Source organism: Rhincodon typus, chromosome 15 (genome assembly GCF_021869965.1).
Source record: "Rhincodon typus isolate 14 chromosome 15, sRhiTyp1.1, whole genome shotgun sequence".
Classification (NCBI taxonomy): Eukaryota; Metazoa; Chordata; class Chondrichthyes; order Orectolobiformes; family Rhincodontidae; genus Rhincodon; species Rhincodon typus.
Window position 1 is genome coordinate 59844055 of NC_063346.1, and position 12170 is coordinate 59856224.

The following is a 12170-nucleotide window of genomic DNA, read 5'->3' on the forward strand; positions in this document are numbered from 1 at the left end:
CTGTTTTCTCCTTCACAGATGCTGCCAGACCTGCTGAGCTTTTCCAGCAACTTTGTTTTTGTGACCAATTCTATCTCCTGAACCAGTTCTGCCGTTCCACCGTTCAGTGAGATCTTGGCTGAGCTGCATTCTAACATCATATACTCACCTTTGATCCATATCCTTAACACTTTAGGATATCAAATATCTATCAATCTTACATTTAAAATTTGCAATTGATCTAGTTTGGAGAAGAAAGTTGCAAACCTCTACCATCTTTATCAAAAAAAGACATTACAGATAAACAAAATCATTTGTTGGCCAGAATTTGCCATTACAAACTGTCTTTCAATTGCTGTAAGTTAGAGAAGCATATTATTTTTAAAGAAACAGCTACATTTGGAGTTAACGGAGAAATGCCAAGAATAAGGGTGAGTCAGGACCAATATAATAAAGTAATGCAAGTAATGTGAGGAGAATAAAGTTAAAGTAAGGGAAATCAATTGAAGACATGACAGCACAGCTCAGTCGGTAGAATGTAAGGCTTGTAACGTGGGAGGTCATGGATCCTATCATTGTCCAAGAAGACCAAATGTGCAGGAAATGCTACCAAATGTAGAAATGTGAGCTTAGGGTTTCAGAGCTCCAATCATAGTTGCAGTCATTGTGACACATCTGCAAGACTGACAACTGTGTCGATAGGACATAAGATGTAGTCCAATGGAAGCAGGTAGGTAGTGCAGGTGTTCCCTGGGGTCTAGTTCACAAGTTATTTTTCTGTTTTTAGAACGTGATAAAAGAGCTGGATCCTCAAGGGAGTGCAGTCAGAGCCAGATTTGTGCCACCATGATCATGTTGGCTGCAGAAGAGTGGAGTAAGAAGAGCAAAAGTGATAGGGGATTCGTTGGTGAGAAGAATGGACAGGCGTTTCTTTGGACTATAGACGTGACCCTACCTGATACCAAGTACAAGGATGTCACTGAGTCAATGCAGGACATTCTTCTTGGAGATGGCGAACAGACAGAGGTCATGGTCCACATTGATACCAAAAACCTAGATAGGAAGGGGAACTGTGTGGTCCTGCAATCGGAATTTAGGGAGCTAGGTATAGAATCACTGAACAGGTTGTCAAATGTAGTAATGTCCAGATTACTCCCACTGCCAGGAACAAATGAGAACAGAAATTGAACAATAAGGCAGATGAATGTATAACTGAAAAAAATAGTATAGGACAGAATATTGGGACACTGAGACTAGGACTGGCCCTGGGGAAGATGGCATCTGTACAAGTCAGACATGTTGCACCTGACCTGAGCTGAGACTGAGATCCTTGCAGGGTGTTTTGCTGTGCTGGGATGTAAGAACTAGGAAAGAAACTTAAGTTAATACCAGGGTATACAAAATACAGATAGCACTTGTACAGAGGAAAGAAAGTGAATAGGGGAAGTTGGACTGAGGGTGAAAGTACTGACATCTATGTGTATGAATGCACAGAGTGTAGTAAATAATACTGGGGAGTCACATGTGCAGATTGCCATGTGGAAATATGATTTTGTGGTGACAACAGAGATCTGGATTAGGAGGGGAGGATTAGGTGTTAAATGCTACAGTCTTAGAGTTTTTACAACAAGGAAGGACGTCTTTTGGCCCATCATGTCTGTGTCATTCATCAAGCATCCATTTAGAGTTATAGATATTTAATTCTGAGCAAAAACACCAGACCCAAAATGCCAACTCCACAGATGCTGCCAGAGCTGCTTAATTTCTCCAGCAATTTCTGTTTTTGTTTTGGATTTCAATCATACACAGTTTTTAGCATTTTTTTTTCATCTACTGTAGTCCATTTTCAGCATGTGGCCCTTAGACATGGATGCTATGGTGTTACAAGTGTTCATTTAAATTGTTCTTAAATGTTTTGAGGATTTCCGCCTCGACCACTTTTTAGGTAATAAGTTCCAGATACCCATAACCCTCTGGTTACAAACATTTTTCCTCTACTCCCCTCTAAACCTTATTGACCCCTCCAATAGGAGGAAATGTTTCCCATTATCAAAACTGTCTTTGTACATTCTCTTTTATGACTGGAATCTGTTACCAGTGGTGTTCCCCAGGGACAATACAGTATGGAGCTGCAGGAACACAGCAGGTCAGGCAGCAGAGGCACAGGAAAGTCGACGTTTCGCTCCACACTGTATTGAATCTGACTCCAGCATCTGCAGTTCTTGCTATCTCAGTGTTCCCCAGGGATCAGTGTGTAGTGTAATATATTAAAAAAATGATTTGGAGGAGAATGTAGGTGGCTTGATTAGTAAGTGTGCAGATGACACACAAATTGAGGGAGCTGCAGATAGTGAGGAGGATTGCCAAAGGATTTGATAGGATACAGGTAGAACAGAAATGGCAGATAGAATTTAACCTGGACAATGTGAGGTGACACATCTTGGGCGATCTAATGCTGGAGCGAAATATACAGTAAATAACAGATCCCTTAGTAGCATCAACATAGAGGGATCTAGGCATACAGGTCCATAGTTTCCTGAAGGTGGCAACACAAGTGGATAAGATAGTCAAGGCGGCATATGGAATGCTTGCCTTCATTGGTCAGGACATAGAGTATAAAGATTGGCAAGTCATGTTGCAACTATATAGAACTTTAGTTGGGCCACATTTGGAACATTGTATACAGTTCTGGTCGCCACACGACTAGAGGCTTTGGAGAGGATACAGAAAAGGCTTATCAGGAAGTTAGCTGGTTTGGAGGGTATTAACCGTGAGAAGAATTTGGATGGTTCTTTTTCACTTTTGAATGTTGGAGGCTGAGAGATAACCTGATAGAAGTTTACAAAATTGAGGGGCATGGATAGAATGGATGGTTGGAGTCTTTTTCCTAGGGTAGAAATGTCAATTACTAGGTGCTATAGTTTAAGGTATAAGGGGGTAGATTTAGAGAAGATGTATGAGGCAGGTTTTTTATACAGAGGGTAGTATGTGCCTGGAACGCACTGCCAGAGGAGGTGGTGGAGGCAGATACAATAGCAATCTTTAAGAGGCATCTTGACAGATATATGAATAGGCAGGGAATAGAGGTGTGTGGACCGCGTGAAGACAAAAAGTTTTTAGTTTAGGAAGGTGTCAAGTGTTGGCACAGGCTTGGTGAGTGAAAGGGCCTGTTCGTGTGCTGTATTGTTCTTTGTTCTATCTCAATCAGATTTTCCCTCATTCTTCGTTGCTCTATGGAAATCAACCGCAGCCTATCTAGTCTCTCTTCATAGCTGGATCACTCCAGCCCAGTCAACATTCTGGTGAACCTCTTCTGCACCTTCTATAGCAATCCCGTCCTTCCTACAGTGTGGCAACTAGAATGACAGACTGTACTCCATCTTTGGCCTAACTAGCAATACACAGCTCCATCAAATTCTCCTTTCTCTTGTATTCAATGCCTTGACGGACAAAAGTAAGTCCCATATGCCTTCTTAATCACCTTATCTACCTACCACCTATGCTGTCTTCAAGGATCTATGGACATCCACGCCAAAGAACCTCTGATCCTTTGTACTTCCTTGTGTCCTACCATTCAATGTGTATTGCCTTGCCTTTTAGTCCTTCCAAAATGCATCATCTCATACTTTTCAGGATTAAATTCCATTTGCTACTGCTCAGCCCATCACATCATCCTAAGACTTTCCTCCTCACTATACCACACCAGTAATTTTTGTGTCATCTGTGAATTTACTGATCATACCGCGTACATTCTTGTCTAGATCGTTAATGTACCGTGCAAGCAATAGGGGACTCAGCACTGAATCCTGTGGTATGCCACTGGACAGAGGCCCCCAGTCACAAAAATACCCTTCATCCTTCATCCTCTGCTTCCTGCCTCTGTGCCAATTTTGGATCCAGTTTGCCAAATTGCCCTGGACCTCATGGGCTCTTAGCTGCTTCACCAGTCTGCCGTGCAGGACCTTGTCAAAAGCCTCACTGAAGTCCATGTAAATTAATCAACTGCACTACTCTCATCTACACACCTAGTCATCTCCTTGAAAAATTCAGTCAAATTTGTTAAATATGATCTTTCCCTCACAAAACCATGCTAACTATCCTTAATTAATCCTGTCCATCAAATTTTTTTCAGTAGTTTCCCTTCCACAAATGTTAGACTCATTAGCCTGTAGTTTCCTGGTTTATCCTTGCCACTGTTCTTGAATAATGGTACCACATCAGCTGCCCTGCAGTCCTCTGGCATCCCTCTAGTGGCCAAAGAGGATTTGGAAGTTAATGTCAGAGCCCCTGCAATCTCCTCCCTTGCCTCCTATTAGCAGCCTGAGGATTTATCTATTTTCAGCTTTAGTACTGCTAATACCTCCTCTCCCTATCTTGTCCATTCTGCATATAAGATGTTCAGATAGGGAGGGTTGTGGAAATATTGCACTGCTGGAGCAAAAGGACTGTTAACTAGTGGGAAGAATGTAGAGGAACAAACCTACAGGAAAATCACAGGGAGGTTCAAACATTATAAAGTAGTAAAAATAGGTGACCTGAATGAAGAGTGGGCCAGTGAAAGCAGAGAAACATTGCTCGATTCCTAACTTGAAGGACAACATCTCGTTTTCCACTCGGGGACTCTGCAGCCTATAGGACTCAAAATTGAGTTCAATAACTTTAGAACCAGATTCCATCCAGCCATTTTTTTTACCCACTCCCCCATCAAGTCCTGTTAGGACATGTGTTGCTTTTAGCACAGTCACCCATTCAGACCTACTACTAGGCCTATTATCACGTTCTGAAGAAGGAGTCCCGTTCTGAAGAAGGGTCACTGGACCTGAAATGTTAACTCTGATTTTTCTCCATAAATACTCCCAGACCTGCTGATATTGTCTAGCATTTCTGCTTTTGTTTCAGATTTCCAGCATTCGTAGTTCTTTTGGTTTTTTGTCAATTATCACATAATGTGGGTTGTTTTCAGAACAGCTCACACATCCTCTCCTACTCTTAGCTCTTATTATCACTTATTTAGTTTTACTTCTGTCTTGGCCTGCTATCCATAATCTCCTTATTTACCTATCCCTTTTCATATCTCTCTGGGCTCCATCTCTACCTATCCACTCACCTCTTCTGTTTGTCCCCTTCTCTCAACTTAGTCTTCAGCATAAATACTACCTTTTCCTAGTTGCTGACAGTTCTGATGAAGAGTCACCAGACTCTTAATGCTAACTTCCCACAGATGCTGCCAGACATGCTGAGTTTCACCAGTAATTTTGTTTTTAGTTCCTCAATTACATTCAGGCAAGTTTTCTGCAGCAGTGTATGTCCAATCTAACAAGAAAGGGTGCATTGTTGGACATGGTTCTTGGAAATGAGGTTAGCCAAATAGATAAACATCAGTGGGGCCTCATTTAGGGGACAGTGAGCATTGTATTGTAAGGTTTCGGATGACAATAGAAAAGGCCAATAAGCAATCCACAATAAGCGTATAAGTAATAATGAATTGGAGAGTGTACAGAAGACTTTAACAAGAATGTTTCCAGCAATGAGCAACTTCAGTTATGAGGATCAATTGGAGAGGTTGTGACTGTTCTCCATGGAGATAAGAAGTCTAAAAGGAGTTCTGACACAAGTTTTCAAAATCTTGCAAGATCTGAACAGAGTAGCTAGAGAGTAACAGTAAAAAGACTGAGAAGGCGAGGACACAGATTTAAAGAGATTTTCAAATGTAGCAGATGCAATGTGAAGAAGTACTTTTTCACTCAATGAATGGTAAGGATCCAGACTGCACTGCCTGTAAGTGTGCTGGAGGCACGTTCAGTTGAGCCATTCAAGAGGGCATTGTTTTTATTTAAATAATCATTCAATGTGCAAGGGAAAAGGTAGGAGAATGACAAAGTCATAATGCTCATTTGGCCAGTCCTTCTACACTGTAACATTTCTGTGATCCTGTGAAGTATCTCTAATTTTCAGGCAATGGCACTTTAAAGGGAACAGCTTGTGAGTGGTCCATGTGTTATCTTCCAGGTTGTTGCTTGAATGTGCAGTTTACAAGTAACACTTGTTGTTATATTACTTGAAAATTAATGCAACTTGCAGGGAAATTGCAGAATGGATCCTGTGGGATATTGTAATGTCTACTGGTTGCAATAACAAAAATTGCACCCTGTGCAAGTTAAGAAATACATGTGGAATTTCTGATCAAGTAAAAGTGGATATGAAGAGAAGCTGACCACTTTACATGTGATGTTCTACAAACCAAAAGTGAGACCTCTCAAGAAGTAGGTGTGACCAGAGCAGTGGTAGGAGAAAAGATCGAGCTGATTTCCCAGGGATAGATCTGGAGATCTTGCAGCATAACAAAGTTGTTGTCTTTTAATCAAAATGGGCCTTTCATCAAAAGGCAAGAAAGGTGGGGGTTGGGCGAGGTGATAGTTCACTTTCATAACACTTGAGGCAGATAAATACAGGGTACCTTACGTTGGATTTCATCATCTTGAATTGGGATGGAGCACAGGCAGAAAGGTAAAACAAAATAATGTTGGGAGGTCCTGCCTCTTTTTCTGGCACCAGTCATTTTACCAGCCAAATTAATTTGCTGCACAGCTATAAAGGAGTTAATTTTCCAAAACATAGCCATGCTTTACAAGAAGCTAGTCAAGGCCACCACGTTGCAGAGATTTAAAATGAAAACTCTGTCAACCAACCTGCCCATATTGCTTCTTGAGCTAAATGAGTTCAGTTCATCTTTGCATCTCGCCATTACTCCTGCTACCCTTCCCTGTCAGATGTTATCTGTAGTGCAGTTCCTTTGCCTGCCACATTTGTTTGCTCAGTTGGGGCAAACATGCACATTAGTCCTGTTTGCATTTTGGTGCCCCTGGCTGTTTTTGTTTCAGATCATTGCTTGTTTTAGGTCATTGAGATCTTCTGATGCCACCAATCAATTTTGGATACAGTCCAAATTGTGTTCATTAGCAAGCTGCTACTAAAACAATCATGACCTTGGATATAAACTCGCCCTTTGCTTATTTAAGATTTAGGTGGATTTACTTTTTAAGTACACTTCCCATAATTCTTTGAGAAAAATACAGTATCCAAATTTATTCCAATAACAGTCCTATTGAACAGTGATAAATAGTGGAGATGCTGATCACTTTGTTTGAATTGTTTTCATTGATTGTTTGCTTCCTCGGGCTGAATGTGAAACGTACTGTGTCAAAGGCTTTTGCTGGCACTCTGGATATTCACGGATTCAAAGAACTCTCAGGATATGATGTTCCTCTTTTGCATCCTTCATCTTTTCTGCAAAGCATCTTGTGGACCTTTTCATAAAAAGGGAAACTCTATTGAATGGATTATAAATGGAGAACAAGGAGTGATGTGATCTGGCACCATGCCAGTATCGTCTCAACACTTCCTATCAGTGGAATGCTATTCACATGACATGGGTGTACAAGAGGTTGGGAGAATATAGGTGTACAGATTTTTGCTAGTCATTAATATGGGCCAGAAGTTTGAGGTAGGTCTGTGGCCACATCTTCCGAAACCAGAAGTCAATGCGTTGGAACCTCAGAGTGGCTGCACAGTTGTATGACTTAGAGGGAACGCTGGCAGAGTGTACCTGAACCCTGCTGTCTTCTTCTCTCCACCAGCATTAGGTTTTGAGTGGGAAGGCTCTTGGTTGCCAGTTAGAAGCCACGTGCTGGGATTGGCCCAGCTGCAAGGATGCGTGCCATATACTGGAAGGCCCAACAGCTAAAACCAGGCAGATCACTCTGGCATGTGGTTGCCTTTGGTCCAGGATCTGGATATCTGTGGGATGATCTTCTACCACACAAATACCTCTTTACCTGTGGCCTGAGTCTTTGTGACCCTTCGACTTGAAGGTGAGGGGAGGGGAGGAAAGTCCTCCCGGCAGTAACCATTGCCTCACTAATGGCACCACTGAGCATAATAGCTGTTTGCTGTTCAGAACCTCAGGGTTCATCCTGAATGGAGGGAGCACAGGCCTCTCATTTGTCTCTCCAGCTGGTGGAAGAGACCCCCAACAACACAAGATTTGCCTGCAAATGAGCTGGTATATATTATGATAGAAAACCCAAATGATAGAGGATGTCAAAGATATAATAAAAACAGATATCTTAAGAAAATATCTTAAAAACAAGAATAGTAAATTGTATTTATACAGTACCTTTGATATAGTAAAATATCCCAAGATGCATAAAAGAAATGTTATCAAGCAAAGGTGGACATCATGCTCTATGAGGAGACATTGGTGACTGAAAGCTTGATCAAGAATTCCATCTTAAAGGACACTTTGAAAGAGATGAAAAATGTTATGTGGAATTCAAGAGTCTGGGACTTCTGCAGCTGAAGGCACAGCCACCAGTAGTGGAACAATTAAAATCAGGCATGATCAAGAAATCAAAGTTGAAGGTACATAGATATTTTGGCCGATTATAGGGATTGTAGGAGATTACAAAGATCGGGAGAGTTGAGGCCGTAGAAGGGTTTGAGAATGAGAAAATGAGCATTCAGATGTTGCTTAATTGGGAACCAGTGTAGGTCATGGAGCCTTTCATGTGTGTTGTGGTAGTTCCTATTCTGAAAACCTGAGTCTGTATTCTTATGCCTGCAGCCCAAACATGTCAAGCTGGTTCCTCAATACATGCCTCTTACGTTGAAGAACGTATCCCCATTGCCTCTCACCTTGATCCTAAAGATGGAAGGACCATTTGGAATTGTAGAAAACGTGGAGCTTGAGACAACAACCATTTCAAAGGTAGATGAAATTGCTGTTTTCAATCAAATTTGCTTTTCAAGGACACTAGCTCATGGGAATATATGTATAGATTGTTTAATGGGGATTACTAAAAGATACTAATCAAATGCCAGTGCTAAGATAGTTTGTATCTATGTTACTAGAGCTTTGGCGTGATCACAAGTTTCCTTGTTTGGTGATCAAGTGATTTTATCAAGGGAGAGATTGATTTATATTCATCAGCTGGATCACAAAGTGAAATTTAATCTTTTAAAACTCTGTTATTTAGAATTAAGGATTTTGTTTATGTATGTGGTGATGAAGTGACACAGAAACTTTAAGCTTGAATCTTTTGGCCTTTCCACTTTGATAATCTGACGGCAAGTCTATTACAAGTGTGGCTTGAATGACATCATTGTCTGGGACTGGGATACACTGGCTTTTGAATCCTGCTCTCACCTCCATGGGCACCAGAGAGTAGACCCATTTCAAATTTGGCAGTGTTTGCTGACACTGAAACTGTAGACATGCATGTACACTCATTTAAACATGCCCACATGTAGATTTTACATGTGACTTTGTGCGGAAATGCCATGATCCAACATTGAGTGAGAAGGGCAGGGTGGTGTGATCCCACATGAAGTGAGAAGGGTGTGGGGGAATCCCCTGGATTGGGAATGGGCCCCAGAAGCTGGGGATGGAGCGCAAAAAGGAAACAATGGTTAAGAAACCACACCCCCATTGCCACTCCATCTGGTTCTTCGATTTGCCCAAGCCCTGCTCTCTCGCCTCCCTGTCCTGATCTCACTCCCCTCCCCTTCTGCCCCCTCTTCTCTCACCCCCACCGTTACCCACTTCACCTGACAAAGGAGCAGCACTTCTAAAGCTTGTGATTTCAAATAAATCTGTTGGATTATAACCTGCCTTGTTTGACTTCTGACCCCGTCAAAATGAGAAACAACCCCTGCTTTCCCCGATCTTTAGGATACTTAATGCCAGCTATTCTCAGCAGGGGCATCACTACACTTAGGCTGGTCTGTGCTCCATGACAGGTTTGTGGACAGATTAAGTGAGCATATCCTATTAAGTGTATCAATGCTATTGAATTTTCTAGTTCTGAATTACTTTTTGATGTTGTGGGGGATGCTCATCATTTGAAGAATGAAGAAAATCCTAAAAAAAAGTATTAATCAAACTTTCTCTTGGGCTTTGTCTAACTTTGGTTAATAATGTAAAATGTATAACTTCTCAGAAACCTGTTAAACATCCTCTTACCTGATCAACATCTGTCTTAACACCTCTCATGTTAAAACATCTTTCCAACCATTAAATACCTTTTCAGACTGATAAATGACTCTGCTATCTACTCTTTTAATCACGAGTTTCACCTGTTAAATGCTTCTCCAACCTTTTAAAGTATACCATCAGGTCAAACATGAGCAATTAAATCTGCTGTTTAACTCCCACTAAACAACAAATTAATCAGTACTTCTGCATGTTAAACATTATAGTGAAAGAGAGACTGAAGGTAACAACGACTTAGATTGTCCTCTGAGTGTGGAATTCCTAGCCATTAAGTTTTTCCACAACGAGCCAAAATAGCTGAGTCCAACAGGATGTACCTGCCAGACTACAGGCCAGCGGTTAGGATAAAACCTTACTAATCTTCCTTAATCTATCTGTTGCACACATTTGTTCATTAGTAATGGAATAGCCACCACACAGTTCTGAATTCACATTGAGGACACACTGCATTGTGTTTGGAACTACCACTACTAAATGTAAGATCAAGACTAGATCTTGCAGTTCAAAACTGGGCATGGGTAAAGGGCAGAAAACCATAATTAGCAGCAGAATTTAAATCCACCGTAATCATTAACCATGTGGACAAGCATATTCTTCATTCTGCTATTATTTTCAATTCAAGTGACCAATGAAGGATTGCAGTGGAGCATACCTGGTACAGCACTAGGCAAAAGTGGTATAAGTACAACATAGGACTCTGACAGGTTACTGCTCAACTGTGGAAGCAGCATTTTATAAACAGACCCTGCACAGACCCCAGTAGATAAGATTAAAGCCCTGCAGTTCTGCCAAAATCAGTCATGAATAGGAGTGGGCAAAAAAACAGTTAACCAGAGAAAGAGGAAACCTTATGTCAGTCCCCATCTTCAGTGATGGTACAATTTAGCATATCAGAGCAAAAGGCAAAGCTGACAGACTTGCAACCATTTTTAGCCTAAGGTGCCACATGGATGACCCACCTGGTCCTCCTTCTAAGGTGTTCAACTCCTTGTGATTTCAATTCACTCCTTGTGATTTCAAGGAACAACTGAGTGTACTGAATACAGCAAAGCCCAGGGATCAGACAGCATCTTGATTGTAATGCTCAGATCCTGTGTTCCAGGGCAACCCATGCCCCTAGCCAAGCTGTTTTGCTACATTATAATACTAGTACCTAGTTGACAAAGTGAAAAATGATTGAGATATGGCCTGTCTTCAAAAAACAGGACAAATCCACATAGTCAATTCATTGACCCATCAGCTTACTCTAAAGCATAGCAAAATGAATGGAGTATGTCATTGATAGAACTATCAAGCAGCACTTAGTCACCAATAATCTGCTCACCAATGCTCAGTTTAGGTTCACAAGGATCACTCACTCTTGATCTCATTATACCAACCCACCCACATGCACCAAGCCCTGAACCGCATCAGGCTTCGGCTGATAAGGAACAATTAACAGTTGCATCACTGAAATGACAGGAAACTATCTTCTCCAACAAGTGAGAAAGTCTAACCACCTTCCCGTTACACCATTGACATCTCAGGGTCACCGTTGACTGGCAATTTAAGTGGACCAACTACATAATATCATAGCTACCAGACCAGGTCTGAGGCTGGATATTGTGTAGCAGCTGACTTATCTCCCCAGTGCCTTTGCTTTACTTACAAACACAAATTAAGAGGGCGGTGAAATACTTTCCATTTGCTGAATGTTTGTAGCTTCAACACTTAAGCTTGATACTATCCAAGGCAAAACAGTCCACTTGATGGACAGTCCATTTCATAGAATCAGTACAGTGTGAAAACAGGCCCTTCGGCCCAACAAGTCCACACCAACCTTCAGAGCCAACCCCTCATAGCTCATCTAATCCACTCATTCCTGAACACTGTGGACAACTTAGCATGGCCAATCCACCTAGTCTGTATATCTTTGGACTGTGGGAGGAAACCCGCACAGACATGGAGAGAATGTGCAAACTCCACACAGACAGTCACCCAAGGGCAGAATCAAACCCAGGATCCTGGCACTGTGAGGCAGCAGTGCTAACCACTGTGCCACCGTGCCGCCCACCCATGCTGAGACAGTGTGGTGCAATGATGCAAATCAAAATGAACTTCACCAATTTATAAGTCTTCTTTGACAGCACATCCCAAATTC

General features: G+C 41.6%; 1 protein-coding gene across 1 annotated transcript in view; it reads left to right on the forward strand.

The window, feature by feature from the left end:
• hydin (HYDIN axonemal central pair apparatus protein) overlaps window positions 1-12170 on the forward strand; it is a 677137-nt gene that overhangs the window by 344032 nt on the left and 320935 nt on the right. Inside the window, exons 23-24 of the mRNA XM_048605579.1 lie at window positions 767-1005; window positions 8603-8746. Coding sequence (XP_048461536.1) covers window positions 767-1005; window positions 8603-8746 — 383 coding nt within the window. The remainder of the gene's footprint in view (window positions 1-766; window positions 1006-8602; window positions 8747-12170) is intronic.